The sequence below is a fragment of the Peromyscus maniculatus genome, chromosome 7, assembly GCF_049852395.1.
Source record: "Peromyscus maniculatus bairdii isolate BWxNUB_F1_BW_parent chromosome 7, HU_Pman_BW_mat_3.1, whole genome shotgun sequence".
Classification (NCBI taxonomy): Eukaryota; Metazoa; Chordata; class Mammalia; order Rodentia; family Cricetidae; genus Peromyscus; species Peromyscus maniculatus.
Genome location: NC_134858.1, coordinates 92,461,027 through 92,488,153, shown reverse-complemented (window position 1 = coordinate 92,488,153; position 27,127 = coordinate 92,461,027). Strand labels below are relative to the sequence as shown.

The 27,127-nt window shown below is 37.7% G+C and overlaps 1 protein-coding gene across 1 annotated transcript in view; it reads right to left on the bottom strand.

The window, feature by feature from the left end:
* Slc9a9 (solute carrier family 9 member A9) overlaps window positions 1-27,127 on the bottom strand; it is a 548,574-nt gene that overhangs the window by 218,010 nt on the left and 303,437 nt on the right. The window contains exon 10 of the mRNA XM_076576829.1: window positions 344-457. Coding sequence (XP_076432944.1) covers window positions 344-457 — 114 coding nt within the window. The remainder of the gene's footprint in view (window positions 1-343; window positions 458-27,127) is intronic.

Sequence of the window (27,127 nt, the reverse complement as noted above, 5' to 3'; positions counted from 1 at the left end):
ACTGATTAGATTAGGCTGCCTGGCCAGTAGGTCCTAGAGATTCGCATGTCTCTGCCTCTCCAGAACTGGGATTACAAGCATGTACCACCATGCCCAGCTTTTTTTTTTTTTTTTTTAGATTCTGGGGTTTGAATTGTGGTTCTCATGCTTGTAAGGCAAATACTTCCCTGGCTGAGCTAACTCTACAATCCCAGAAGGCGTTATTTGATAGAAATAAACTTGCATATGCATAATGCTTTTGATGTTGATAGTAAAACTGTCATCTTGACTTCTATGATGTCTTCAAAGTTCTACTAGGAAAAAGGTTTAACCATTTTTCTATTTTTTTTTCTCCAAAGGATACAAAGGCTCCAAGTATAAAAAGAGCGTTGAAAATGTGATTCTGGAAGGTGAAGAGAGCCAGGCCCATGTAGCAGAAGATGACATTCTCAGCCAGGAAGTTCATAAATTCAAACAGCTGAAAACAAAACAGAGACCCAGTCTGACTGATTATGACTCAGATTTGTGTACAGCTTATTTATTGTAACTTTGATGGCCGGGCAATCCTCCTTCCCGTGGCAAGCCACCACTTGGGCCTTGAGCTCCCGTCATCAGGTCAGTTGATGTCCTTGGTTCTCTGCCCAGTGATTCATGCCACAGTCATGGCACTGTCCTATTATTGTCCACTGCCAGGCTTCCGGAGATACCTCAGGTGGTGGTAACAGAACAATTCCTACTACGATGACAATTCCTACTATGATGTCAAGGAAGCAGAAGTCAAGTGGCTCGCTCAAGTAAAGAGGATAAGACTGTTTAGCCTGTCTGTACCTTAAACAGTAGATGCACTTGAGTTCCAAGGCCCCAGTTAAATGAACGAAAGAGAAGAAAGCAGCTTAAAACTAAACTGGCCTCTCCAGGCAGGCAGGAAAGACAAACCTAGAAAACTTGGAATGAGGAAGAACATCAATTATATTTTAACATCAGAGTGATTAGTTTATTTCAAACCCTAGACAATGAGACTCATTAAATTGATGGATGTAGATATATCCATTAAATGTCTACAATTTCTAGCTAGTAAAGGGGATGATTAATCCCAGGGATCAGCTTCTGCAGCAAGAACACAATAGATCCATCAAGTTCAGTCGGAAGAATGGAGTAATAACATGCTATGCTGAGGGGTACTCCCTAGAGTTATTCTTAGACCATTAACTAAACAATTTAAGTTGAACATAAAAAGCGTTTTTCTAACTTCCATATTAAAAGTAAAAGGGAAATGTGTCCAGGGGCTATACCAAAGTCGGATCTGGCAGAGACTTTATTTTATGATCCAGGCTTTCCATTTGGAAGTTTCTGAAACTTCATTCCCGGACCTACATAAATCATGTTAGGTAAATGTCTCTGGAGGCATTGTTCCCGACTTTGTGAGGACTCATTATTTTTTCATGTAATGTATTTACAGCCCCACAAATAATGCCCAATACCTGTTCCCTGACAGTTGACAGAAAGAGAAGCAGGATCTTGTCAGAAACATTATTTAAAACCAGTAATAGAAAGAAAGGATTAAAAAAGACACAGCTCCTTCGGAACAAGATGGTCTTTCCACAGTGGCAGCGTCATCAATTTCCGTGAGCACTCTGCTCTCATTCTAGGGCAGCTAATGTAAACAAATGCTGTCACTCAAATAGCTGCGGAAAACGTAGAATGCAGGGCTGGGGAATACAGAAGATGGAGAACCCTTTGCTACCTCATTATGCCTTTATTTTTCCCCACAGCAAGATCTGATCATCATTTTAGTCGGTTTGAGCTGCCTTAACAAAGGATCTAGTCTGCCTGGATTAAACAATAGGCTTTTATGTCCCACAGTTCTGGAGGTTGAGATGTACAAGATGGAAGTGGCAGCTGATCTGATGCTGGTGCTTATTCCTGTTTGTGGCAAGCACTCACAGTAAAGTCTACTTTTCTTCTGTCTGTTCTTATAGGAAGACTGATTCAAATCATGAGGGATCCACTATGAGGACCTTATTACTTCCCAAGCCTTTGCCTCCAAGTAGCATCCTCTTGGTCCTATATCTGAATTTGGGGGTGGGTGATGGGTGGAAATATGCCCAGTCCTTAGCAGCACTCTAGTTTTTAACACTGATAAGCAAAGGTCAAGACAAAGTTAAAAATGTCTCTCATGTACCTACTCCAAGTGTATTTCACCCTCGAGAGGACATTTTGTGACCAGGAATATATTCAGCCTCTTCTGTGTGGTTACACTAGTTTCCCTCTAGAGTGTACCACATTCTCCGTAGCCTCTATGGCCTCTAAAGCCTCTTTAGCTTGGATATGGAGCATAGAATTCTGTACCAGATAACTCAGATCCATGCATTTCTCTACACCTCCCATTTGGTTCAAAATGCGTATGGAATATTTGGAGCCAAAGCAATTCAACAAGGCTTTTGAAGGGAGTGCAGGATGATGACACCCACCTTTCCACAGGATGAGAAGTCAGAGGGATGCTCACAGAAGCCACCCACGACCATCTGTGATCACAGGGGAAATGTCTCAGAGAGAACCTGAACCTTGGTCATTCTATTTAAGCTCTTTTATCCAACTTCTCCCAAAGCAAAATCAAGATCCTTTCTGCTCTAAAAGGTATGGGGTCAATTTTCTGACCCTTTTAAAGACAATAAGAAAGTTTATTATTCTTGCCTCCTGCCACCCATCTTAAAGAGAGAAACGGGTCCTGTGGGATACATCAGTTCTTTCTGCTAGTTGAGGTATGACAGGAGCTTTTACTGTTCATTTTACTTTGGGTGTATGGTTTTAAGTGTTTGCTTGACAGATTTCCTTCCTTTTGACAATGCTGAATTTTAGTTTGATTTATCCACTCAGCCTACTGAAACCTACTGCTACACATTATAGGATCTGTGTACATATACACAACACAAGGCTTCCACTCGGCATTCAAGTTCATTCTGGGATCTGTTTCTCTGCTCCCATTGCTGCCTGTTCTGTCTGACTCGCATGGTCTTTTTAAGTAACATTGATCCATAACGCATCACAATATTCCATAGAGCTGGCCCAATCCCATGCTCTAAGTTATTCAGAATTTTCTTGATTTCATATATGTTAAAATAAATTGTATTGATTCTTAATTACTCACAAAATTATATATGACATATATATCACATGTCGACAATTAAAAGTTCACAAAAAGATTGCCAGCACTCAAAGTCAATCTCACCCCCCTTCCACGTCACACTCACTTCCTCACAATTAGAACTTACACCACCACCAATTATCTTTCTCTCTTTTTCAGTTTCATATGAACAAAATTAGACAATATTACAACTTTATCATCTACTATTCAATAGCATATTTGTGGGATTCTTCATTTGTTATATAGCAGTTAATTTTTTTTATTATATTAATAGTTCATTATCTGCTTATTCATACTAGTACAGATAAACATTTGTGCTGTTTCAGTTTGGAGCAATGATGAGTTTTGTTATTATGTGTTTTCCCTTCTGGAGTATTATTGGGCTGGAGTGCAGTCTTCTGGAATGGTATACCCACTCACACTCCCATTCGTGGTTCCAATTGCTTCACATTCCTGACAATACTTAGGTTTTGCTTTTTTAAAAATATTTTTCAAATTCATAGTTTTGCTTCTTGACATTTGAATTTAGGAATCATCTTGTCAATTTGGACAAAATAGCCACTGATATTTTAGTTGGAATTGAGTTGAATTTTTAGATAAATGTGGACAAACTCTTTCTAGCTTCGGAACATGGAATCAATCTGTGAACACTATCTTTATCATTATTTTCACTTTATTTCTCTTCAGAACTCAGGAATGAATATTTTGGACATATTTGCTTAAATTTACTACTGTTTGGTGATTTATTGCTATTGTAAACAGCAATAACATATCTAAGGTCACTTTCTAATTGTTTATTGCTAGATTTATATACATATATATGTATGTATATATATACACATATATGCATATATATTTGATTTTTAAATGGACCTTTATTTAGGGCCTTATTATACTTATCTAATAATTTTCATATTTATTGGTAGATTACTTTAAACTTCAAAATCAATGTTGCTTTAAAATAAGAGTAAGTTTGATTGTTTTCCTTTATAGCCAATGTGTATTTGGCATCCTTTGTATCTGCTGATCTCATTTCCTTACACTTGTCAAAACCTCTAATACAGTATAGAATATATATCATCCTAAGGCTATCTTTTTTTTTTTAAAATTTTTAATACCCAAAGAAAAATGTGTAATATTTCTTTATCAAGTTCGGAATAACTTACACATTATAATTATGTTCCCTTCAATTCTTACATATTAGAAAGAGACTTTAAAAATATTGTATTGATTTTCATAATTTTTTTACTTAATCATATTAGTTTGCCTTTTATTGCTGTGATAAAACACTGACCAATACCAACTTGAGGAGAAATATTTTAATTTGATTACACTTCCCTGTCACAGTCCATTATTGAGGAAAATGTGGGCAGGAACACAAGGCAAGAATCTGGAGGCAGGAATTGACTCAGAGTCCATAGAGGAATGCTGTTTACTGGCATGCTTTTTTTTTTATACCACCTAGAACCACCTGCCAATGGGTGGCACTGCCCACAGTGGGCTGAGCTCTCCCACATCAAAAATTAATCAAGAAAATGCTCCATAGACATGTCTACAAGCCAATTTGATTAAAGCGATTCCTTAGTAGAGGTTTCCTCTTCCTGGGGGACTCTAGTTTGTGTCAAGATGACTAATAACAGGCCCATTTACTAAGATCACATGGTACAAAGGGCTCTGGCATATCATCAGGAAAGCTCAGTTGGTTACAGTTGTTTTTAATATGCTACTGAATCTTTTTTGATACTATTGTGTTGGATTTTGAGTATATATCTTATTTTCATCTTCATTCTTGATAAATACTTTTTATTCCTGACAAATTTGATGAGGGTTCTCAAGATGTACCTTCAGTCTTGTTGATTACTCTGTGTTGTATCCATTTCCCAAAATATTAATTTCTCTCATCTTTATTATTATTTACCTATAACATTCTTTATTTTAATTTGTTTTTATTTAGTAGCTTAGCCTTCCAAGTCCTGGCAATCCTGGAAGCTTGTCAGCCTTTTCAGATAGGTATTATTTGTATGTTACCCAGCTTTCTGAGGGAGAGCTTTCCTGATTAGTCAGCCACAGCTCTTCTTAGCCACAGCTATTTTTTGCAAATATAAAACCATTTTTCTTTGTAGCTCCTATCAATTTTTATTACATTTTATTTTGAATTACAATAAAATGTATGCCATGTTAGGGAGAAATTACTGTTTTATGATATAATTTGAGGAAAGATTGATTGTCAGGTGTGGATTCCTATAAGAAAGTGTGTTGTAGAATATTACTTTAAGATGTATTATATTTGTTTATGTTGTGGAGCATTTGTTTAATGATGCAAAGAAGTGTTGCATTCTTTTATGTTGCATTTGTTTAACTCTGTGAAGCTGTGTTACTGTGCCTGTCTAAAACACCTGATGGTCTAATAAAGCGCTGGATGGCCAATAGTGAGGCAGGAGAAAGGATAGGTAGGGCTGACAGACAGCGAGAATAGATAGAAGGAGAAATCTGGGAGGAAAAGAAGAGAGAAGAAACAAGATGAAGTAGCCAAAGAAGGAGGAGGACTTCAGGGGCCAGCCACCCAGCTACACAGCCGTCACAGAGTAAGAAACAAAGAAAGGCATACAGGGATAGAGAAAGATAAAAGCCCAGAGGCAAAAGATAAATGGGATAATTTGAAGTTAAGAAAAGCTGGCTAGAAACAAGGCAAGCTAAGGCTGGGCATTCATAATTAAGAATAAGTCTCCATGTGTGATTTATTTGGGAGCTGGGTGGTGGGCCCGCCAAAAGAGCCAAAACAAACAACAACAGAAGTGTGTCTACAAAGATGGAGAGACTAATTACAACTTCAGTGATGTAGCAATGTTGAGATTCCGAAGTTCCAGATTCTAAGTACAATTTATCTTGGGCTGTCTTCAACCCCATGACTAACCATTCCTTACTCACCCTTGTGTTGGACCTAATATTCCGTGACTAACAGATAAACACCTTTTGAAATGAATTAACTTAACATAACCCTAGTTTTCACCACCCAAAAGACTGAGTCATCATGTAGCATCTGAGGCCGATATTTTGCTATAGGCGAGATTTCTTTGCTTTGCTGAAACCGCCTACTCAATGCATTTAAAAAGTGCCTTGATTTATGATTTTCTTTGCTGTTCTAAAAACTTCATGAAGCTGCTCCCATATTGAAACAGCAAATCTGGAATAACCTAAGTTTTTTGTTCCTGGTCACTCATAATTGACTCTAGAATTAACTATCTCATATCCCTTTTGAGGTGAGAGTTGTATTTTTATGTTGACATGGGATAGATTACAGTACAGACTGGATGATATGGAGGGAAAAATAACAAAATATAAGAAATAAAATACTTGCTTCCTTTAGCCTTGCCTCAGCTGTTCACCTCTGTGTCTGCAGGCATTTTTATCCATCAATTCCTAGTGTTGATTATTCTTAATTTCTTTGAAGCTGTTTTTCAATGCAGGGGAAGACAGTGATAACAAATAATTCTTAACTTGCTTGTTATACTCAAATACACTTTGGATGAAACAGCAATGTATATGAAAAAGGCAAATCCAATTGTGAGTTATGTAATAAGTCATCCATGATTTTTTTGTATGTAATTTTCAATCAGGAAATATTATAAGCATTATTTATATTAGCAATGATTTAGAAAAAAACCATAAGAAACACACAAAAAGATGTGAAAGTAGGAGAGTGACTTCTTGGGGAGAAGAATGGTCTCAGTAGAAGAGGGAGAGAGCCTGAGAGAGGGTAATGGGGTGAAAATTATTAAAATTCTCTCTATATACATATAGAACTATCAAATAAATGAATAAATAAAATGGTTAACTAATAACATATTCATATAATGGTATGTATGTCAGGGAATTTTGCTAAGCAATGAAAGAAAAAATGGAGCAATACAAGATAAACTGGTGTGTGTGTGAATCCATCTGAATGCACTCATATGCATGCTTGCATGTATCTTACAAGGAGAGTTGCGTTACCTTTTCTTTCCTTTGAAACTATTGCTTTCATAGTTTGAAAAATTAAATGGGATTAGAACTAACATATTTAGGTAAAATAGAAATCTTTCCAAGTATTTGCTTCCTTTAGTTTTGCATCAGCAGCTAGCCCATGTCTCTGTATTTCCAGGAAGTCAGCAGGCACCCTTGTCCTGTCCTAGTATACTTCCTACTTTCTTTAAAAGTTGCTTTCTGGCATAGAGAAAGCCAATGGCAACACAACAGCATTCATCCTTCTGTAGAGCATCTGCACAGACATAGAGTCCGCATGTGTAACATGATTCTAAACACATTTTGTATAAATAACCTTAATGATATTTGTATTTGTATAGATAACTCAATAGTATTTCACAGGCTGCTTGTCATACAACTGAATTTGAAGGTGCTAAAGAATCCCTAATGGTAGTATAACTATCCCTCTGTATCTTTCCTCCTACTGAATTTGACTTGACAGTACTTGCTCCCAGACACCTGGTTATTTTCAGATCTCTTCACTTATAAACAATGCTGCCTGGAGCATCTTTGCACAGGCTTCTTTCCCTAGTGAGTGATTACTCCTCAGGTAGATTTCCTGACACAGGCCTCTCTGACAGTGGAGATGCATTAATTTTCCATTTTGAGCATCCCACCAGCCTGCCCTTCAGAAGAATGAGCCAATTTGCATCTCTGCTCATGCTGCAGAGGGTACCCTTTCCTCCACACTCCTGCCAACATTCATTTTTATCAATTTTTAAAAAACCTTTGACAATCTGATAGATTCACTTATTTTAAATTGTGATGGTTGTTAGCATTTTAAAAAGGGTCCTTTAATAGCAAGGCGGCTGTGCTGATTAGCACTCCTCTGTCTAGGTCTAGCATGTAACATCATGGGCTGAATGAGCAGGCATTGTAATTATTTCCTTTTTGAGGCACTTAATGAAAATCTGTGGGTGAATTCAATTTTGTTCCACATGCAAAACCTCCTAAAGATGTTTCAAAAGGGACTCTAGAGCAAGCCCCTCATCAGACAAATCCAATTTGACTATTAGAACTTCACTGTCTGAATCAGGCCTCAGGTAGTCAATCACTGAGGAAATGGAATTACTGGCCAATTTAAGCAAAAATGAATGAACAAATAAAAATTTAAAGAAAGCTTCATCCCAAAGCCAGTAATAATAACAATAGCAACAAATCTCAAACTAGTCGATTCATAATTCAGTGTACAAAACCTCTAATTTATCTCCTTCCCTCTCAGGGTCAGGGAAAAAAACTTGACTCAACTTTTTATTTATCAGTGTAATAAATAATATTTACTTTGCTTGTATTCACAGTATGCAAATTTTTTGGAGGTGACCCAGGTTAAAAGAAGTCTGTGCTTAGCAGAACTGTTTTTCAGGGGAGAAAAGCAAGCTAATAGTGCCAACAAGAACAGGAAAGAATCAAACTGCTAAGAGGGCAGACAAGCTGCTTTAACATTCTGGAAGCTCATGGTAGCCATTCATGTGTCCATTAGGCAACAGCTTTGCTCAGCAAACCATGTTCTGCAAATACTCACTAGACCCTATGCAGATCAGCATGAGGTACTCACTGAGACCTTAAGAAGTCACCACACTACTCAGATCGGCATGAGGTACTTACTGAGACCTTAAGAAGTCACCACACTACTCAGATCGGCATGAGGTACTCACTGAGACCTTAAGAAGTCACCACATTACTCAGATCGGCATGAGGTACTTACTGAGACCTTAAGAAGTCACCACACTACTCAGATCGGCATGAGGTACTCACTGAGACCTTAAGAAGTCACCACACTACTCAGATCGGCATGAGGTACTTACTGAGACCTTAAGAAGTCACCACACTACTCAGATCGGCATGAGGTACTCACTGAGACCTTAAGAAGTCACCACACTACTCAGATCGGCATGAGGTACTTACTGAGACCTTAAGAAGTCACCACACTACTCAGATCGGCATGAGGTACTCACTAAGACTCACTTAAGAAGTCACCTGTTTTATGAAAGACATTACTCACTAATTCTCACAGACATTTTCCCATTTCTTCCAAAGGGTGAAATTTGATCACACTATCATGAGTCATGTGGAGAAATTTTACATAGCTCAGTATAACCCAGTTAATGAATATTATTTTAAATTCACAAATATTTAAATATTAATTTAAATTTATAAATATTAAATATTAATTTAAGTTCACATATTTTATACAACCCAAGCCTACTTGCCCAGAGCAGGACCATTCACAATGGGCTGGGGTTGGAAGGGAAGATACAGGAGACTCTGATCAGATAGTTTTCACTTGCATTTTTTAGTATAAAGAAGTAAATTTAGCCAAAATTTACTTTTTAATCAATTAACTTATTTTTGTCAATTAATTGAGGCTAATTAAGGAAGGGTGACTTAAGCCAGCAGATAAATTTATTTTTAATGTAATGTGTATTACATCCATCTACCCATAAAGCCCAACCCTTTATAGATACAAAACATCAAACAAGAGAAAAATTATTTATTGCTAAAGTCTAGTTTCCCTCTGAATGAGCCCTTTCTGACTTACCATTTCCCTCTCAGAGAAATTCCAGACCTCCACTGTGCTTTGGAGGGGGACTTTTTAAGCTTTCCCACTTGTGATCCCTTCCCACCCAAGAAATTTTACAGGACTTTTAACATATAGGTATATAAAATACAAAGGTATACACATCAAACAATGATAATAAACCACGAGGGAATAGATTTTAAAACAACTTTGGTGTATATTTTATTTGAACATTTATAAAGATTAAAGCAATTTTGCATAGTAATGAGATGAATGTACTTGCTTATTCTTTTATAAAGGATCAAGTCTTGGCTGAACATTTGATCCTACAGGATTAGAGCACCTTCAACATTTTCAGAATTGATCAATAATTTGATTTTTATAATCATCAATGCTAAGAATGGAGTTTTGCATATGTACAGTATAAAAATGCAGATATATTTAGAGTCATTTCAGAAATTGCTGGAAATCTTCTCCTAATTCCATGCCAAAATTCATCGAATGACTTTTTAAGAAACTTGAGTCAGCAACTCAAATAGCAATTTTAAAAATCAATACTCTAACACAATGCAATCCAAAGATACAGTAATTTGACATACATAGAGACCAGTGGTAGGAAAACACTGCATCCTTATTTTCTGTAATTAAATCATTATATTTCTATAGGAGCAGCTCATAACAAAACAATAGTCTTCAATCTGAACAGAAGGCCTTCAGGCAGAATTGGTTGTATTGTCTGGCTTGAGGTATGCTCAGTGAAAAGTGTGTGTCACATGTTTAGAAGCAAGGCTGCAGTGAAGTTGCATGATGCTACAGGGGTGAATGCTTCTAGAAACACCTGGGCTCATTATGCATTTCAATTTGAATAAATTTTTGGTTGTTGAATGATCAGAAACCTTATATTAGTGCCAAATTTATTCATGATGCTCACACTCATCTATGATTCCCCCATGTGGGGTCTTGCCCCCCAGTTTAAGCAGCTGGGCTCTAGAGTAATATGATGACTGCATACAGCATTATAGAGAGGTGGTGTATATAGATTATTTGCGTCTCAAATAAGATGCATGCTACAGAATTGCTGTTCTGTCTCTGATCCCTTTGCTGGAGGTAAAGTCACTGAAATTATCTATTTTTCGTAGCATACTGCATAAGCACTTTTCATAATGTTTCTTTGCTTGAGATGTTTTGGGCTGTTGATGCACTCCTGCTTGCTACCCAGCCCTCGCTCACCCTTTGCATTTCATTGTCTTTTCTAAACCTAATTTTACTTTTAAAAACCATGACTCCTTCAAAAGCCCAGCCTATAAAAAGACAACAGAACACATTTTAGGAAGATGAATAGGCATCATTAAGCCAGTAAAGTTAATATAGGAAATAAATGTAGTTACAGCTTCAAGGAATTGGGCTTCATTAAACTGAATAAATAGTGAACAACTATTGTAGCCAGATTTTCTTGAAATCTTCAAGGTTGTAACTTAAGGGGAAGGCTGTTTCCTTTCAATTTGCCAAATTACTTTAGCCAGTAAACACTGATAATATTCTCATTTCTGGTGGTTTTTCTACTTACAACTTTCTCTTTCTTTTTCTATTGAATTGCAGGTCCTGTAGCATCACATTTATGTTATGATATCATCAAGAGTACTTAAGTCTCCAGCTTCACAATGTGTATAATTTGATGACATGGATCAGAAATATTGGTCCCAATATAAGATTGGTCTTAGATCTATTTTTATGATGTAAGAACATACAAATACATGCTTTAGGATCACAAGATTTCTAAGACAAAGTCAATCTGTATAGAGTCCAGACAGCCTCACAATTATTAATTTCTCCAGTACTCTTGTGAGTACACTGCTTGGTCTGTAACAGACAATGGCCCAAGGAAGAAACCTCATATCTACTTTTCGATTGCTGTGATGAGACACCATGACCAAGGCAACTTACAGAAGAAAGAGTTTATTGGCGCTTACTGTCTCAGAAGATTAGAGTCTATGCCCACCATGGTAGGGAGCACAGCAACAGGCAGGAAGGTATGATGCTGGAGCAGTGAACTTAATTTAGCTAAAAACTTAAATCTTGATACAACAACCATGAGGGGGGGAGAGAGAGAGAGAGAGAGAGAGAGAGAGAGAGAGAGAGAGAGAGAGAGAGAGAGAGAGAGAGAGGACACTGGGAATGGTGTGAGCCTTTGAAACCTCAAAGCCCCCCCACCCCTTAGTGACACTCCTCCTCTAACAATCCTTCCCAAAAGAGTCTCATCAACTGGGGACCAAGCATCAAATACACGAGAGTATGGGGGCCATTCTTATTCAACCACCATGCTACACAAGAAAGCAAATGGCATCTGGTGACTACTTGAGCATGTTAACTACTTCTCTTACTCACATTCCTTCGGCTCACAGGCTCATCTGGAGCGTCAATTTGTTTTGTCCTATTTGGCTCTGGCAGTAGAGAGGACTTTGCTCAGAATACATAAAAGCAAGAGCCACATCCATGACAGGCAACTACCCTCTTTCATTCAACAGTCTTCTTAGTTTGGAAAATAAATATTTTGCTGAGGGCTATAGTTGGTATACAGGGCCTAGAGTCTGGAATGTCACTGTAGGTCCCTAGGTCCCTCTCTTTCTCTCTCTCTCTCTCTCTCTCTCTCTCTCTCTCTCTCTCTCTCTCTCTCTCTCTCTCTCTCTCTCTCTCCCTCTGTGTGTGTGCATGTGTGGTAGGGGTTGTGGTAACAAGGATCCTCTAGAGAAACCACTTTACAGGAAACTTGACAGCTCTAGCTCTGGGAAAAATAAAGTTGTAGACTAACATAATTAGTTTTTCTGTGGTTTCACCAATAAACACTAGGTAAAGAAAATTACTGAGTTGAGGCAATATTTTATGTATACACATATATATTGTAAAAATTAGATTATGCATTTAAAAAAGTCAATTAATAAGTACAAAGACACACTGATATTAATATTAGGCACTAGTATAAAAATTTCACCTATTACTAATTTTTAAAAGGCTTCTATTCCTTTTTAAAAATCTTTTTTCCCCACTTAGTTATTCTAGTCTTATTCATCTTGTGTGTATGGCTCTATGGCTATTTTAAGGGAAGTTTTAGGTTTGTAGTAAAATTGAGATAACTATCCTCTATACCCCTGTTACAGACAGAACTTTTCCATCAGTATCCCCCATCAGGGCATCAGTATTTGTTCTGAGGCATCTACCTTGACGTGCCATTATTACTGAAAACCTGCAGTTTCCACAAAGGTCAAAGGGCATAAAGATCAGAGTCTGATGAGGCTACCTGTTCTAGTTTGTGATGACTGGATATGTCCTTACAGTGAGAGGGAAGGAAATTCTCTAAATTCTCTCATGTCTTCCCATCATGAACTCAGAGCCATGAACCCACTGATTGTCCCCATCTCCAAATATCAATTCCACTGGACATTCTAATTTCAATACAGGAATAAGGAGCATGGGGCACAAACAGGCAGTCCATAGCAGAATAGAAGAAAGGATTTCTAATGATATTCTTTTTTAGGCTTTCAAACTAAGTATCAACATCCCTGTCTTTGTCATCCATCTGAATGACAGTCACCTAAGAAATGGCTGAAACTCTGCCCACCATGAAAACCATGTGTTCTTGTGGCAAAACAAACATTTACCCCAGACTTTACATGCTGTTTGCTCTCTACACAATCCCACTTACTTGATAAAAATACTGTAAACTAAAACATGTACATTTTAGGACATTATTCAGTACTGTTTCTTGACTGGCTATTTTCACAATGAAATGCTTTAGATCAACCACATCAATAGGAAATGTTGGAATCAAACTGGTCTTCTTTTGTATAAGCTTTGCCTCCAGTATTCTGTAGTGAGATGTTGAAGCCAGAGTCTGAAATAGCACTTACTTCTATCATTAACTTGAAGATCTCAAGGATGGAACTTGCTTTATTATTATTATTATTATTATTATTATTATTATTAATGAACACTACCATTTATGGTAAAGTATTTGCCATATTCAAATTTCTATGGGCAAATGTTCTAAAGAAGATAATTTTGCATTCTCATAAACAGTATACCAGGCACTAGAACTTTACAGAACTCCATCATCCTTCCACTAGTCTATTTCTGAGGGAAAAGAATGTGAATACTAATTAAACTGATTCACTATTAACTTGACAAGATTTCCTGTCAAGCTTTTGCTTTGGGGTCCAGTTTGAAAAGAAACATGGAGAAAGATTTTTCAGAATTTGGAGGAGGCATTGATATTTTCCTTGGGTCTTTCAATGTGATCTTAAAGCTAATAAATTTATATAAAATTCAACTTTGCACTGAATATAAATAATGATATTCACATTCTTTATATTTGTTCTCTAAGTGGTTAGAGAATTAATTGATTTGGCTGTGAGAAAATAAAAAGTTACAAGCAAAGGGTTAAAAATTATTATTATTTTATTCAGAAGATTCTGAGTTCAATTTTTTTAAACTCTGGCAGAATGAACCACAGAAAGGCATTCAATAGCAAGCCAGGCGCCCAGAGCAGAACATTGATTCAGCGGGGCCTGATGAGAAAGCAGAAACTGTGAAAGAGTCTTTATAAATCAGAGAAATCAATGGAAATGAAAGATAAAAAAATATGACATTTGGATAATACCATTCAACTTGAGAACCACTATCAAATGATTTTTATGAAGGCATGACTACTAATAAATCAATGGCTGATGAAAATTAGGTTTGCTTGACTCATTCCTTTGGAGCACGCAGTTAAAACACAGTGAGTGTAGATTATCAGTGCTTATGTTGGACTCCAGAAAATTCTTATTTTGTACCTATTAACTTCATTGAGCTTTCTCTTCTGGTGAGATTTATAAAGTTCCCTCTTCAGAGAGCCTCTTAGAACTGAAGATACCGCAGCCTTCTACAATACAGGGAAAATGTCAAAAATTATGAATTATTATAGTGTAAGAAGGTATTTCTCTTTGTTTCTGGGGAAGGCCTTTCTGCTTTCACATAAAAAACTTTGCATGGTTAAATCAGGCCTGGAGGGGAGCTTTATCTTAGACTTGATTTGCTGACTTGATGGACAATTTTATTTTTGTATTTAAGCACAACAGAGTTAACTCACAAAGGTCTCTCTGAAATTTATCTTGGATGTGTGTGGCTTTATTAAAATCTACTCTGTATGCTACACAAATCACTTGCTTATGTGCAGGAAAAGACTCCACTACTGAAATTAACCTTCCATAGCTTCTGTGGAACATGTTGATTCCTACATCACACACACCAGATACTGGCGGCCAGTAGGTTCCTCTCCAGGTGCACAGGTAACTTTTGTTCCCCCCACACAAATGATGTGCTGAACAAGAGTCTGTGTGCTTGTTGTACAATATGTTTATGTCTGACTGACTTACTTCTATTTGTTCAGGTGTATGCATGCTTGTGGGCATGCAGTTGTATGTGTATCCACATACATGTAGAGGCCAGAGGACGACCTCAAGTGTTATCCCTCAGGAGCTGTTCACCACCTTTTTGGAGATCATCTCTCACTGGCCTGGAGCTCACTGACTCATCTAAGCTGGTGGGCCTGCAAACCCCATGTAGTGGCCTGTCTCTGACTCCCCGTCCTCCCCTCCCACCCCAGCATTACATACGTGCTCCATAAAACTCTGATTTTTTAAATGTGAGTTTTGGAGTTCAAACACAGGTCTTCATGATGGCAAGGCAAGCATTTTACTGACTAAACCACTCAGCCTTGGTTACCTCTGCTTTAAATTTTATATAAGTAACTGTATTTAGCTATATCGATTTATTAAAAATGAGTATGTAGGAGAGCTGATGCTTTCTACAGAACTAAATTAAACATGTCACAAGATTTGACACAAGCTGTTTAGCAAATGCGGCTACGTTAACAGTAAGCAAGACAACTGTAAAATGTTGCATATTTAAATATAGGAGCATTCTTAATTTATATTACTTTGCCCATGTCTAGCTTTTGGCTCAGACCTAAAGTGAGAGAAATGGAGCTAGACATAGTTGTTGATATATGTTGGGAATGTTTTGTATAATAAAGACAAGTTTAAAATCTAATATTCAAAAGACAGATGCTTAAGACAAACATTGTCTTTTGTTTTACTGATATGTGAACTTTTCCCCAAGGCCCATGTTTTAGAGGTGTGGTCCTCAGCCTGCAATGCTATCGAGAGGTGATGGAATCTTTGGAGATAGAGCCTAATGGAAGACATGAAGCCATGGAGGATGTGACCTTAAAGAGGATGTTGGGACTGGCTATCTGCTCCTCTCTGCATCTCAGCTCCCTTGAGGTGCTCTGCCCTCATTTGTGATATGCTCCTATGGTGTTCTTTTGCCACTACAGGCTCCAGTTATAGAGCCAAGCGGCCATGGCTGAAAATGTGAGCCAGAAGAAGCTATTTCTTTTTATAGTTTATGAGTTGATTACCTTGAGTGTTTTGTCATCACAATGGAATGCTAACATACCAAGTAATCAAAAAAAAAGAACAAATAAATACGTTTATATATATTATAAATGAAAAGAAAATGTCTAAGATTTGTGTGTGTGTGTGTGTGTGTGTGTGTGTGTGTGTGTGTGTGTGTGTGTGTTTTAATGATTCCTTGGTTTAACTGACTTTTCCATTAATTGACCACTTCAAACTCTGTGTTGGTGGAAAATGCATAGAGTTGATTGTCTATTTGTGAACTTAAAAAAAAAGTTTAACATTTCCATTTGTTTTTTTCTTATATCTTTTTATACCTGCTTCATATTACTCCTAGTATACTTTAGTTATTTAAAGTATTAAGGCTGTGCAAGGTGTCCCACTATAAATAATGGGCTCCAAAAGGCCAGCTCATGCACCAGGGCTGGATCCTAATCCTACTGCCAGGGGGCCTCTTAAGCAGATCAAGCTATACAACTGTCTTGCTTATGCAGAGGGCCTAATCTAGTCCCATTGAGGCGCCATTGTTGTTGGTCTAAAGTTCATGAGTTCCAACTAGTTTGGTTTGGTTGTCTCTGCACATTTCCCCATCATGATCTCAATGTCCCTTACTCATAGAATCCCTCTTCCCTCTCTTCGATTTGACTCCTGGAGCTCAGCCTGGTGCTTGGCTGTGGATCTAAAAGGGGCTTGGACCTGCCTCAACTGAATGTACCAGGCTCTGATGACTCCCCATGGAAGACCTTACCTTTTTGGAGGAGGGAATCAGAGGTGGGTTGGGGAGAGGAAAGCTGAGGGGGGTGGGAGGAAGGAAGAGAGGTGCATCTGTGGTTGGTATGTAAAATGAATAAAAAATTTCTTAATAAAAAAGGGAAAAATAAAGTATTAATTATTTAATCTATTTTCAACTCTTTATTTGTCTGTTTTTTTTTTCTTCATGCTGTTAAACTTTGGGGATATTTAATAGTAGTTGTTGTTATTGGGAATGTCTGTAATTTGGCTAGTGAAGTCTTGTTTTCTGAGACTGAATACTGTCTGGAAATGTATGTGGAAATAGGCCTATACAGATACTGGGGTGTACCCTTGGCACAATTTAACATCCCCCTGATTGAGTAGCCTTTTATAATCTTTCCTCATGGACAGTTAGGAACATAATAATAAAAATGTACAGGATATAAAGCCTGAACTGAGTAAGGATTCATCTTAGAGTTTGTACGACATCAAATGACAATTATACAGATCAACACCCAGGATGTTCACAGCTTAAAACCAAAAGGGTAGAAAGCAACAAAAACACACATAAAAGAGGGTAAACCTAATAGTCCAGTGGTTCTCATCCCGTGGGTCATGATTCCTTTGGAGTCAAATGACCCTTTCACAGGGGTCACTCAAGACCATCAGAAAACACAGATATTTACATTACAATTCTTAACAGTAGCAAAATTACAGTTTTGAAGTAGCAATGAAAATAATTTTATGGTTGGGGCCACCACAACATGAGAAACTATATTAGAGGGTCACAGTATAAGGAAGACTGAGAATCACTGTTCTAGACTATAAAAGAGATTATAATGTCAAAGATTCACCATCATGTATCATTCCTATAGTTTTTAATTAAGCATTCTTTATCAGATTAAGGAAATTATTTCTGATTCTGTTTTTCAAGAAGCCATATAACCAACATGTGTTGAAAGACTCACATCCAATGTCAAGAGCCTGAGACTAGATAGGACAGAGACCTATCAGGGAAACCAAAATCGAATACTACTGTTCTGCTAAAGGAATGTAGCAATGAAATTACTTCTAAGGACATTATGCTATACTCACAGAGCAGTGTCTTGCTCAGCCATATCAGAGAAGCTTCCTGCTGCAGCACATAGGAACAGATACAGGACCCACAGACAATGTGCAGAGAGTGAGAGATCTTGGAACCCTTAGCCCTAAATGGCATGTCTCATCAGATCTTTTTCCCCAGGACTCAGGGACCTCTGTTGAAGAGGAAGTGGAAAGAGTGTAAGAGTGTCAGAGTCACAGTCCATCCCTGGGATGGAGTTAGATTGGTTAGTGCTTTTGAAATACTGATGAACATAGCTTGATATTATTTTGTTCAAAATCGTATCTATGCCTGTGAGATTGACATACATGGTTCATTTTCATTACTGACCGTAATTAATCTCAGTTGTCAATTTGATGAGTTCTAGGATCACCTGGGAGACAGGCCTCTCTGACTATGCTGGCTGGGGATTATCTTGATTGTTTTAATTGAGGTGGGAAGACCTGTTACTGTGCGTGGCCCTTTGCCCTGGTTGGGATCCTGAACTGCACATGTGTAGAACCAAAGCTGAGCAGCAGTGTGCATCTATCCCTCTCTGCTTCCTGACTGTGGCTGCCATGTAACCAACTGTTCCAAGCTCCTTCCTGCTGACATGATTTCACTGCCATGATGGACTGGACCCCTGAACTGTGACACAGAATCAACTGAGCTATTTTGTCACAGCATCAAGAGAAGGCACTAAGACGCTGATGCTGACTGGTTTTGACCTCAGGTGCATTGTCTTAGCTAGGTGATGATAATGATTGTGGGTACATTCCTGCTTCATCTTTTCTCTTGAAAGATTTTTATAAAGTTGAAAGCTAAAAAACACCAGCCTTGTGCTTTGGGGGAATGGATGTTTTAGTTACTGGTTCAATTTCCTTTCTTTCTTCTTTTCAGATAGTTTGCTAAAGCTTATGCTTCTAGAAAATTATCCACTTCATCTAAACTTTAAGATTTATTTGCATAAATGTTTCATGACATACTCTTATCTTTTTAATCTCCAAAGTACCTCTGTTGAGGACCTCATTTTCTTTTATAGATATGTTTATTTTTTGTACTTTCATTTTGACTCACTAGAATGGTCTGTTTCGTTGGTTTTGTCAAAGAAACAACTTTGACCTCGTTGCTCTTCTCTATTGTAGTTTCATCTTCCATTTCTTTTATTTCTGTTTTTATCTTCCTTTTTTTGCTGAATTCTGCATTCTTTAGATTTGTGTAGAGTGCCTTTTCCTAACCTCTCACATTGGTACCTTACCTCATTAAAGTTAGATCTTTTGTGGGTTTTAATATAAACACTAAGGGATATAAATGCTTAATTTCAATTAAATGCTACATTTAATTAGCTACATTAAGCAAATTTTGGTATGCAGCTTTTATTTTATTTCTTTTATAAATTTACTTACAATTAAACAAGCAATGTATAAATGTGTCCATCAAAAGTAATTTTTGTTGTTGTTTATAGAGCCTTCCTTGTGCCCATTTTGATGCATTTCCAACCACATAAGATATTTTCATATAAAAAGATGTATTCAATAAAATAGTACCTTTTTATGTCTTCAAAAATGTTATTACCTTGAAAATATACAGAAGGAATATTTACCGATGACTAGTTTCAACTGATTCTACAAAATTGTCCTCCAAGATAGAGTATCACTCCTCATCCATGGGTACCAGTTGTTTCCTTGAAGTTTTATTAATACACAATATGATCAAATTTTGTATTTTTTTAAATCTTAGGGACACTATTATTATGTTACTTGCAATTCCTAATTAATTTTGAGCTTGGATCATCTCTAATTTTTCCAGCCAGTTGGTTTTTTCAATCATTTTCTTTTATTCCCTTTAGGTTTTTTTCCAAACTAGTTCTTCTCTGTTGAATGGCCATCATGGAACAATTATAACCATGAAACAAGAATAAATGATACTATAAATATCTACATATGTTTCATATAGTTGAAGAAAAACAATGAGCTATTCTCTAGCCAGAACCAGAGGGTTTCAGAGGGATGAGAAATAAAAGTTTCTGTTGTACATAAACCCTCAAGATAAAAATAAAAGAATTTAGCAGAGTTGAGGGAAAGAAGCCTGATTAAAAAAAATGCTCCAAAGATGCGTCAAAAGGCAAAGGGGAAATTAACCTTTGAACAAGCTAAGTACTATCACAAGAATATAGGATGATGTTCAGAACTGATACCAGAACGGCTGGGATGGCAAGAAAATCTGGCCATAGCTATGTTCTCGAGAAACTGGTCTCCAGAATCGGGGCATCAGTGGTGTGAACCCCGATGCCATAAGCTGTTGTAGTTCCACTGTCTTTGCCAGATCTTCAATGGATAGAACGTTTGTCAAGTTTGACAAGGCTTCAGAACACACTGAGAACTGTAGAACTGTGTGGCACATAGAGGGGCCAAAGTCTAATGGCGGGGAATGAACTAATCTATAGGAGCAGTTACGGCAAAATCAATAAGAAGTGAATTGCCTTGGCAAATCACTCTGATTGGTCAGTCTTGTGGTAAATATGGTGTCCTCTGAATAGAGGATCTGATTAGTGAGATTTATACTGTTGAGAAATGCTTCAAGGAAACAAATAATTTCCCACAACCCTTCAAGTTGTCTTCTCATGAGGCAGAATGAAAGAAAAGAAATCCCATTTTGAAAGAGGTAGAGATCCTGGCAAAAGGAAAGGCCAAATCAACAGGGTAATTAGAAGAATGGACTCAGGTGTCTACTGTGGTATTTTTGTAACTATGATAGTTAATAAACGTTGACTGTGCCCATAAGTAAACAAACAAAACAACAACAACAACAACCACCCAACACAATATTGTCTTTAAAGTCACTCTACAATCTTGTCATTTCTTATTCCCCTCTCAGTCATTCTCTTAAAACAGAACACTTTGTTGCCTGGTCTTCCTTTGCATTTTGTTGTGTATATTAAAAAATTAATTTTACTTTTGTGTTTTAAATGTAATGAGAATAAAACTATGTTGCATATATTGCTCAACATTTTGTTCTTGAGATTTATCAGCTTTTTTTTATATTAAAACTCTATTATGAAGAACTTGCAAGTAAAAAAAAAAGTCAGACACCAAACTTAACTAGACCCAAAATCTGTGAAACTCAACACACTTAGATAGAGTCAGAATAGCCATTCTGAAGCTGTGGAGCTTCACATTGGATTTTGCACTTTCACTATTAAATACATTTTTGTGCACCTACCCACTGCTGAAAAAATGAAAATCTATGGAAGAGTAGAAAAACAAGTAGTTTTCTATCCTATTTCATGACTCAAGTGTCCATAACATGAATTTAGTTTTCTCTTATCACCTAATACTTGAACATATGAACCTATGGGGGCCATTCTCCCTCCAAACACCACAGGAGATATAAAGTATGTCAATGAGTGTTGAGGTTTTAGACAATGTTGAAAGAATTCAATGTCAATGAAAAAAAAGTAATTTAGGCTAAGGTCTGAAAAAAAGTGAAGGGTAAGCCAGGCTAGCATCTAGAACCCTCCAAATACGGTGAGCAGCAATATGAAATCCCCAAGGATGAAGCAGGTAGAGTCGAAATAGAGGCAGCCAGAATGTAGATACAGTATATGATTATTCGGGGACCCACAGGATTCCATGGGAATTTAGACTTTTCCTGAAGAAGATGGGAAAATCCTGGAGGGTTTTAGAGGAACTGAACAGCAGGTCTTCCTTATGCTGTAGCAGCATCATTCAGCTGCTATGTTGAGAAGAGCCTGCAGGGAGCCAGGGCTGAGGTAGAAAAGCCAGTGTGATGGCTAATGGAGTAGCTTAGTTGGGAGATGTCAGCATTCTGTGTCAGAGTGGTGGTAATGGGATTGTGAAGAGAGGATATGTGTATGTATATACATAGGTGTCTCTCTGTGTGAGTAAATATATATAGTATTTATATACTAAAGACTAAAGTTAGGGCATAAGAGAAATAAAGAAATCAAAGTTGTCAGAAAAAGGTCTGGCCTGAACAAATGGGAGAGTGGATTGCTCTCAATGAGGAATGCCTGTGTGAGCATTTGGATGAGTAGATAGGGTCAGTTTTAGGCATGTTAAGTTTAGAAGAACATTAGAAATGTACATGCCTATGTTGAGAAGATATATAAATATGAGAGAATATATAAATTTGGGCTGGAAGTGTATAATAACCCATTATTCTGAAGAAGATCATTAGGGAGGCAACATAGACAGAAAACACAAGAGGTCCAAGGTCCTTCTACAGTCATAATTATTAATGTAGCCATGGACTGAATGATTGTGTGCCACTCAAATTCATATGTTGAAGTGCTGATTCCCAGTGCAATGGGTATCTTTTCTGGTTAGGGTAAGTATGTAAATCTATGGCCCTGAGTTCAGTGCCCTTCCAAAAACAGACACAACAGCCTTCTCTAGTCCTGTGTCTGCTACCAGAAAACACAGCCAGACAGCAGTTCTCTGCAAAGCAGAGAGGAAGGCCTCGTTAGATAATAAACCTGACAATACCTTGGGTTTGAGTTCCCTAGATGACAAGCATCTGAGAAATAAATGTTGCTTAATTAATTCAGTGCCTGGTGACCTAACAACCTGACCTAAGGCACACAATTAACGAATAAAATTCCCACTACGTCAGGCCCTTTTCTACCACCTTGCACATAATAACTGTGTCCATCACAGTAACCCCATGAGCTGGTGCTATCATCAGAATATGGCTTGTCCTCTTCAAAACATGTGTTAAAATTTCCCCATTATGAGATATTAAGAGATGATCAAGGCTCTGCCTTTATGAATGGATTAGTCTGGTCAGATGATTAATGGGCTAATGGGTTATCTTGGTAGTAGTAGTTCTGTCTAGGTTGTTCTTGTGTTCCCATCTCTTGCATATGAAGCTCTGCCCCAGTTCAGAACTCTGCCACCAAAAGTCCACCCCCAGATGTGGCCCTCAATCCTGGGACAGAACCATGAACACAAATAATCTCTTCTTGGTATTAGCAACAGAACATGGAATAAAGTGGGTAGGAAGAAATAATGGCTTCCTCTTATAGGTGGCAAAACCAGAGAACGGAGAATAGCAACTTGATCAAGAATACAATACACAACTAGTGTTTAGATCCAAGGCTGGAACCAGAGTCTGCTCCAAGGTTCTGCTTCTAACTGTACTCTCCTATTTTAGTTTTTAACCAATCTGGTAGTGACAGTTTCATTTTTGGGTTCCCTGGGTAATCAGCACATCAATCATTTTGTGATACACAGACTGCCATAAAGACTCATTCTCCAATAAAGTGTATGCCGATTTCTTTTGTCCATTTCAAAAATTAATTGGCAGTGTGTTTCTCGTAGATCTAGAGGGATTCCTTGTGTACTCTGGGAACTCATACTTGGGGACTCATTTGTCTGACTGCAGTTTTTTTCTCTCTCTCAGTTTTACTAGACTCTCTATTGCCTTTGTGATACCTTTTGGTAAACAATCATTCTTTAACTTGATGGAGTAAAATGCATCAGGCTTTTCCTTTGCATGCATTCTTATATTTCAGGATTTTTATAGACTCTGACATGACAAAGTCTATTTTCTGAAATTTTTGGATTTACATCTTTAGTCAAATCTGGATTAAAAACCAAAACTAAGATGTGCTGTTGGACTCAGAACAGACATCTTTTCAGGAGAGAGTAGGAAGGTGGCAGAAATGGACATGAGGTAGCTTCTGGGGGGCTGGCATGGCTACACTTTATGTCTGAATTCTGGATATGCACCTGAGTTCAGTTGGTGTATGAATGCACACCATGCTGTACACTTATCTGCATTTTTCTTTGTGTATGTTTTACTTCAATGGAAAGCTTTAAAACTCAAGTCTAAAGTTCTTTCCCTGTTTGTTCACAAGTCTAGTCTGCTTACAACTTTGCTTGGTATTGATACAATCGAATTTATTTCAGCCATTGACCTTCAAATTGCTCTGACTCTCCTTCATTTTTGGATTTATTGCTGTCCTTATTTCCCACTTTCTTTTACATTGATGATTTATTATTTTTATTTTCTAGCCCTCTGCTGCCTGGGAAGTTATTCACTGTGTTATAAGAGATGTATCTAACTTAACATAAATTATCCTTGATACTTTTGTTTTTTTTTTTATTTAAAAATAATTATGTGCATTGGGTTTTGCCTGTCTGTATGTCTGTGCACCATGTATTTGCTTGGTGCCTATGGAGGCCAGAAGAGGGCATCCTGGAATTGGAGTTACAGACAGTTGTGAGCCACTATGTGGGTGCTGGGAATTGAAACAGGTTCCTCTTGAAAGGCAGCCTATGTTCTTGACCAGTGAGTCATCTCTCCAGCCTCATATCTTTGAAACTCTTCTATAAGGATCTAAAGTCTTCAACATAGTTGCTCTTTATTTCAATAATTTCTGTTTCTTTCTTAACACTCTGCTCTAATTTTTCCATTTGAATGAATTTGAACAAAAATATTTTATAAACTTTCTCCAATTATTCCACCATTGGAAAATTTGGGCTCTCTGCTTATTTCTGCTGTCTTTCATGGTCATTTTCTCCATTTGATCTTTTAACTTCCCACTGTGAGGTAGTGTTGGTGCACTTTAGCAAAGGTGACATCTTAGTGGCCTTGGCTGAGAATACAGTCCTACAAAGATGCTTTATCTTTGTTTTTGCTTTGTTCCAATCTAAGACCCGGTTTTAAATTGATTTTTCAGTTTGAGTCTCCTGGATGTCACAGGCAATATAAATTTAAACCACAACCCCCCATAAAGTCAAACCCAAGGTTTGAATTTCTCAAGGGAGACATCTTTCGCCATCCAGAACATACCCAATGCTATCTGAGAGATTGTTACACAAAGTTGGTCTCATTTAAGGACTATTCACCAGATAAATCTAGCACATAAATCAGATACAAACATAGTTTACAACTATCATTTGTATACTATTAACATAGCAGTTGACTGTCTACTTTGTGAAAATGCTGTTGTAGTCACTGGGAATTCAGTAAAGAATAAAACACATTTTTCCTCCTGGGAGTTCATTGTCAGAGGTGCTGATAATTTTATTACATTGAAATGACCTAAACTAAGCATGGACATCAGGCTTTCCTCTTCCACCCACATGCCCTTAGCAGGCACTGGATCAATCCTAGCTCTTTTTCTCATTAAGTCCTGAAACATCCATAGGATCTTCCACACTGCTTTGTCAACATTCATGTCATCACCACTTGTACAGGCTCATCATTCCTTAACTAAGAGAAATACTGGGAACACCTAGTATTCCTGCAAAATTCAAGAAACTGCCAAGACCAGAGAACACTGGGCACACTCCTAGCATCACAGAAGCAGGCAAATGCTCAGTGGCTTCCTGGCGACACCTAACACTGCTCCTTCGATCCAGCTCCAGTAGGACTCAGCCTTGTGTCTTCATGCCCTAACAATCACTACACTGGAAATCTGCAAGAATGAAGGAAAGCACAAGGAAATGTTCATAAAATTCCAGTGAAGAGCAGCCTAAAGCTACCTGAAAAAGTAGAGAATGATCGATACAAAGAAAAGAGTCATCGGCCTCTTCTTCGATTTGCCCTGATTTCATGTGAGCACAATGCTGGTGTTTATTTTCATTTTGAGAACCATATAAGGAGGTCTCTTTAACTTCTTTTTTTTTTTTTTTTTTTTTTTTTTTGGTTTTCCGAGACAGGGTTTCTCTTGTGTAGCTTTGGGCCTTTCCTGGATCTCACTTGGTAGCCCAGGCTGGCCTCGAACTCACAGAGATCCGCCTGCCTCTGCCTCCCGAGTGCTGGGATTAAAGGCGTGCGCCACCACCGCCCGGCTGCGCCACCACCGCCCGGCAGCGCCACCACCGCCCGGCCTCTTTAACTTCTAGAAAGCCATAGGAAAGAAAACAAAATGTCAATGCTGTCAGAAAAACACAAATTTAGCACCTTCCAAATCACAGGACATCTGAGTCCATAGGACTTAGGAGTGATGGGCAAAAGGCCAGCACTGGACTTTTTCTGAGTTCATTTCCATTTTTTTTTAACAAAGAAATGCTTATTTTTGCCCCAATTCTTGTATTCTTTGACAATATAATACATGTACATAATGAATTTCAGCCATGTTTACCTTCAAATTACATTATCTTGGCTCCTTTCTCTCCTAATGGTCCCGCCTTCTTCCCAGTAACTCCCCTTCTCCCTTCATGACTTTTGTTTTAGTTTGGTGATAGACTGAGTTTAACTAGGATTGTGAGCATGAGTACAATTATTATTTTTTAATCAGAGCCTACACCCAAATGGCTACAACACTGAAGAAAATGACAGTAGTCGTTAACTGACAATAAGTTCTCAAGGAGGGTTAGGGCTCTGAACCCCTCCTCTACCCCCGATGAAATACTGATGAGTTTAATCTTGTGTAGGTCTTATGTAGATAACTTTAGCGACTGTGAGTTTGTGAGAGCAACATGCCATGCTCAGAAGACAGAACTTCATAGCACCCTTCCTCATCCTCTGGCTCTTAAAGTCTTTCTTCTCCCTGTTCATGGTGTTTACTGATTCTGGGAAGGGTGGTAGAGATGTTCCATGTAGAACCAAGCACAAAACTGTCATTCTCAGTGTTTGACCAGTTGTGATTATTTACATTAACTGCTGCCTGCTACAGAAAAGAAGCTACAAAGGCCGAGAGCAGAAATAATTTTGGGATAAACTTAAGAATTTAGAAGACAATTTGACATGTCTATTCAGCAAAAGCAAAATGAACAAATAAACCAAAAACATTAGTTGGTTTCTTTCTAGGGTCAATGACCTCTCTTGTTCTTGACCAGCTTTAAGGTGCCAGGCATGATTTTATAAGGCTAGAGAAAGTTGATTTGTAATTTGATAATTTTCTTTGCCTTGTAAAAACCACTACTTTAAAGTTTCTCTTAATTTTTGGAAAGGTAAGTAAATAAATCACATAATTCTATAGTTAGTTTTGTCAGAACTGAAAGCTGTTCCCTCACAGCCATCTCTCCCAACCTGTGCATCTTGTAATTGGTGGCACTTTCTGTCAAGTCATATAAAGGTAGTGCCGAGTCAGGGACACAGCCTGAACATGGGGTCCTCGGTTGCAAGGTGTGTGAACTGGAAGTTTTGACTGAGGAATTTAATACCTACGGTGTAAGATTCTTGTCATATAAACTGTCTTGCAAACATGAGGGGTAAAATGC